Consider the following 5,485-nt stretch of genomic DNA (forward strand, 5'->3'; position numbering starts at 1 on the left):
TATATATATATATATATATATGTACACATGAGTATTCCATTTGTAAAAGTAGTTATCTCCATTTATATGAAATGTTTTTAGTGAGAAAAAAAACTTGCATAATTTATTTCGTTTAATAAGATTTTTCTCTTTTGGAAAATTAAGAAAAATGCATTGTTTTAATCAACAAAACGTGTATAATATGACATGAAAATACAATTTCTATTTATTAAAATATAATGCATTTGAGTATTTTTCCAACTGGAGAAAAGATTTTGGAATTGAAAACGCAAAAATGAATAAAATCTTAGAGTAAGTTATTAAATTAAACATATGTTTTATTACTTTAAAACATTTTTTATTATCCCATTAATAAAAAACTTACATACTATGTTACAAAATACCACATTAGTTATTTATTGAAAAAAATACAATATTTTTTTCTTTTATGTTAATGTCAAAATGTTATATCAAAATAAAAATAAAATATTAAACACAGAGAAAAAATTAGTAAAACAAGTTTCATAAAAAAAAAAACAAATAATAAATACAAATTAAAAAATTAGTAAACCTTGATTACTCAGAATATAAAATAAGGATTTAATTTCTATCCTAGGATACTAAGGGTCCAAGAGTTCCAATCTCACGTTTTAATTTCTGAATATAGCGGTTTTTGAATTTCTCTCAACTCTATTCGTAATATACTATTCATAAAACAATAAGAATTAAAAAGCTTAGATTAAATGAAAAAAATAACTTACCAGTTTAATTTCAGAAATAAGATTATTATATTAGGAAGATATGTGATAATAAATAAGCTATGTGTACGTGATAATAAATAAGCTATTAATAACTCACTTATCGAGATGTTCCCAAAATATCATTAACGCTGCTCTATCCAAATGCCTCTTTGTCCGACTCAATTCAATCACTGTGACAGCCCATCGCGCTACGTTTGTATCCAGCCTCATCTCATCATATTTCAAGTGAAACGCGCATACTGTGAAAGACGGAACAATTTTTTACTTACACATTCAAAATACAATACAAACGACATATATAATTAAATTTTTCTCTTTTTGTGAAAAGACTACAAAATTTACAGTATTTTATGTATATTCCTCGTAATGTAATAAAATGCCTAATTCAATTATGGCACATTATTTCCATAAACAGAGAAAAATCTAAAAGATAGTATAAAATGTCAAAATAATCGTACATATATGTATACGTATATACTTCACTACGAAGAGATTTTTTTTCGTACTTTTTGAAAAGATTTCCACTGGGTTGCCGTCAAATGGCCAACCTTTGAATTGCCAAGCGGGTCCCATGACAAACACAGCAACGACCCTCTCCCAATCGGCATTTGTGAGTTTTTGTGGATTATCGACTACTCGGTAAGGTACGGTCAGACCACCTTCCTTCCGCCGTTGAAGAAGCACCTCATTCTCTCGCTTGCAACCCTGCGACCGTTTGTCTTCATTACTAATGTACTTCAAGTCTTGGAGGATATCCTTAGCGTTGTACATGGTAATGAGAGATGTGTTGGCGCTAGGAATGATGATAATGGGCGTTCGACTAGGTCGTTTGTTCTGCGCGGCTTGCTGAGGCGTTAGTTTAGCGGCGGATGTCGGCAGTAAACCAGAGGTTGGCGTAGCGGACGGATTGGTCGGGGGTTTCCTCACAGCGGGATTTGTGCCCTCAGTTACGGACTTTAGGGTCATGCCGTGATACGTTCCCATGGTGTCGATCTTAAAGCCTTCCGTTTCTTCTTTTTGCCGGATGAAACGTTCCTGATCGTAACGATTGTAAACGGCTGGTTGTGGAAGAGGCCTCATGGGTGTCGAGCGCGGCGTCACCATGGGCGTAGGCACGATCGGGCCCTTCTGCCTACCTTCTTCACGTGCCTTAATACTTTGCAGAATTGCAAAGATGTTCTTTGCGAAGATCTTGCCGCTACTCTGCAAGATAGTGGCGCGTGTTCGCCATTGACGTTCGCGGGACACGATGTCTTTTGTATCGTCTACATCCATGTCGAGGATTACGCGTAGATCCGAGCCCATGCCTATATCATCGTTCTCCTTGATAGTTGTACGTTTTTTCGCCAAACGTTTTGCCTTGATTGCAGCAATCTTTTCCACTGACATTGCCTCCGAGAGGGATTTGATATTATCGACGGTAACTGAGGCTTCCTTAGGAGCGTCCAGACGTGCAGCTAATTGTTCCTTCACCTTCTGCACGTGGGTCTCTTCAAAACGGGGTTTTTTCGATGATCCGCTTTCTAAGCCATCCTCGGCGGCACGTTTCACCTGTGTTGGAATTTCCAACGGCGCCGATTTGTCTATGGCGGCTGATGTGGCAGTCTCGCCATTGAGATAGGCCAGCAAATCTTTTCTGTCAGGTCGACGCACCACCGGGATATTCTCCGCGGCTGCTTGTCGCACATACACTGGATGTGTAAGTTGAACATGTTTGAGCAGAAATAAAAGACACTCGAGTGTGTAGTATTCCTTGGGTGTCCCTTCTTTTCCAGATCTGGAAAACAGAAAGAAATATAAATATAATTTCTTCTCAAAGAGATTTTTCTTCATTTTGTAAATAACAGACACTTTTATTAAATATTTTATCATTTACCAATCTTTATATATCTTTTTAAACAAAATATATAATATATAGTCTTGGCAATAACTAAAAAAAGCACTCCTACAATTTAATGTAAACGTCTGTGTATGTCTAATGAAAAATAAATTAAACATTCATTGTCATAGCAACTTTAATATTTTATCAGTTTTTCTTTGGATTTTATTACTTTTTTTTTCTTTCAAAAAGAAATGCAATAAATCTGAGGTTGCTTTTATACTTAGAACCAAACTTATGTCTCTGCTTTCAGTATAAATTCTGTCAAAAACGCGTGTTTAATTTTAAAATTAAAGTATCACAATTTAGTTTTGATTTAGAATTCAACTAAGAAAATAACAATCTTGTACTGTTATTTTAGATCAAACATAATCCTATCCTTCCTAGGTTTACAAGTGAAAAAAAAACTGATTGAGAAACTCTATTAAATAAAATTTAAAGATCAATTTAAAGCTCAGTAAAAAAAGGAATTAAATTTTGTTAAAGAGAGTTCAGAAAGTATCATGAAAAGCTAAATTGTATAAATGCTAAATTTTGAAATCGAAGAATTTTTCAGAGAGGAAAATTATAGACACAAAGAAATATATCATTTCTAACAAAATTTCCAGCACTTCCTTCTAAAAAAAATGTTTTACATTTTGTAAAAATATAAGATACTTTTATTTATCTTAACAATTTTTATGTCTTCAAATAAAATATATAACATACTAACGCTTTCATTATAAATTCTTTCATATAAAAATACATGTTTAATTTTGAACTTAAAATCACAATCTAATTTTGATTTTGAATTCAATTAAAAAAGCAAAAATAAGAGAAGAAATGTTATACCTTTTGCTCCAATTTCATCAGAGCAAGCATGGTTTTTACAAGTAAAAGAAAAAAGATTCATGCAAAAATGAAACACTCAAATCAGACGATATTATGAAATAAAGTTTAATCTTCTGAAGTTGACATAAATTTATTGGGAATCCTGTTTACTGATTGTTTAGATTACAAAGATTTTATAAAAACCCTAATAACAACCGGTAATCGAGCAAAATAAAATAGATATATAATTAATTAAAATTTGATACATATTTAAAATTAAAACATCGTAAACGTTTTGATTCACAGAGTCTTCCACAATACAATATAAATCTTAACTTTTTTACAGTCTAATTAAAATTTCTTATATTCTAACGAACAGTGTAGTCAGTTGTATCCTTTGATTTTTAAATTCAGATTCACAAAGAATTTTTAAAGAAGACGGATGGCTGACTACATTGTTCGTTAGAATGTAAGAAATTTTAATTTTAAAGTGATTTTGATTCCTTGAAATTAATTAGTGTCTTTTTAATCAACATATATTTAAAAAACTCTTGTTTATAGAACTTATTCCAATCACTTTGATGCCTAATTTCATATGGATTTACACTACAAGTCATATTCTATTTTAAAATTTCTTTATTAATAACTTTTTAATAAACGAGCGACAGCTAAAATTTTTTTAATATTACTTAGTCATCTTGAAAACATATGTCAAAATCAAGGCCATTGAAGAGGCTCCCCTAAACAGAAGTTTTTACTCATAATTCAGTGCTTTCTAAATATAACACAAGTTGGCACAAATGTACACTAAAATGCTGTATTTTACTGTATCATCGTTTTGTATCACAATAAATTTTCACAAACAATAAATGTCTATATTTTATTACTATTTTCTAAGAGTGAGACTCCAATAAGAAATTTTAAGATTATATTTAAGTATAATCAGACTCCAAATATATCTGAATTTCAAACATGTATAAGATCTTTTTTTTTATTTTATTTGTGGTAAAAAAAAAGCTAAGCAATGTTTCAGCTAAAATTCAACACTGAGTGTCACACATTGATGATAGTGTTCCATTGCTAGAAAGCACCTTGTATTATAGATTTTGACATTAGTTCCAGAGAATTAAGAATCAATCCTGTAATAAAGATCACTATTAGTAGAAAAAGAAACTAAATTTTGTTAAAAAATATACAGAAGATATATTCAAAAAAAGTATAAATCTTAGAATCTGGAGTCTCTAAAGAAAATTAAAAAATATTTTAGAGAGGAAAATCACAGACGTAACAAAGCACATGGTGAACGTTTTTAGCTCGACTTGACAAAAGTACATTTGTAATGAATTTGTTTCTCTATAGTTATCAGGCTTTAGTGCCTCGTATATACATCGTATTTCCCTCTCGCGATTCTCTTACTTTCGCTTTAGAGATGACAGTCAAGCACAGTAACCGCACGGAATAGTTCCAAGACGCCGTTTTTGCAGTATGTACACTCACCCATAAGTCAGATAATTGGTCTTGACATTCTTGGGCCAGGAGAATTCGCCAAATATAATCTGGTTCTCGCGTTCGATTATTTCCTTCTTGTTAACATTATACTGCCGCAGTAAACTCAGCGGATCCGCCATGGTCACAAAACTCAGAGACAGCAAAACTTGACAAGGCTAATTGGTGTATTCGGCGTCCCCTTTACTTTCCTCACTCCTATTAAAATCGCGATTTCTGCCGGATATGCAAACGACTTCGAGACATTTCAGGCTGACACACAACTATAGCTATGCTCATAAACTTATAAGATAGACAGAACAAGGTATGTACATACATAAGGTGCGTTCGGCAACGTAAATCTGAGATGTAAACTACCAGATGACGAGCTTGATCACGTGATCTTCGAGCAATCCGAGTGCCAAGAATTAATTCCGAACGATACAGAGCTGTAAACTGTCCTTTAAGACTAGATTATAAAATAAAATTGTTTATTTTTATGAATAAATAAATAAATAAATAAAAAATATATAAAAATATTAATTGAAAATTTTTTTCACTTTACTAGAAA

At 31.9% G+C, this 5,485-nt stretch overlaps 1 protein-coding gene across 1 annotated transcript in view; it reads right to left on the bottom strand.

Annotated features, from left to right (window-relative positions):
* LOC108745383 (parafibromin) overlaps window positions 1-5,174 on the bottom strand; it is a 6,245-nt gene extending 1,071 nt beyond the window's left edge. The window contains exons 1-3 of the mRNA XM_018481520.1: window positions 4,927-5,174; window positions 1,247-2,517; window positions 838-979 (exon numbers count right to left, since the gene is read on the bottom strand). Coding sequence (XP_018337022.1) covers window positions 838-979; window positions 1,247-2,517; window positions 4,927-5,057 — 1,544 coding nt within the window. The 5' untranslated portion in view covers window positions 5,058-5,174. The remainder of the gene's footprint in view (window positions 1-837; window positions 980-1,246; window positions 2,518-4,926) is intronic.
* Window positions 5,175-5,485: the final 311 nt, after the last annotated feature.

Source organism: Trachymyrmex septentrionalis, unplaced genomic scaffold (genome assembly GCF_001594115.1).
Source record: "Trachymyrmex septentrionalis isolate Tsep2-gDNA-1 unplaced genomic scaffold, Tsep1.0 scaffold139, whole genome shotgun sequence".
Lineage (NCBI taxonomy): Eukaryota > Metazoa > Arthropoda > Insecta > Hymenoptera > Formicidae > Trachymyrmex > Trachymyrmex septentrionalis.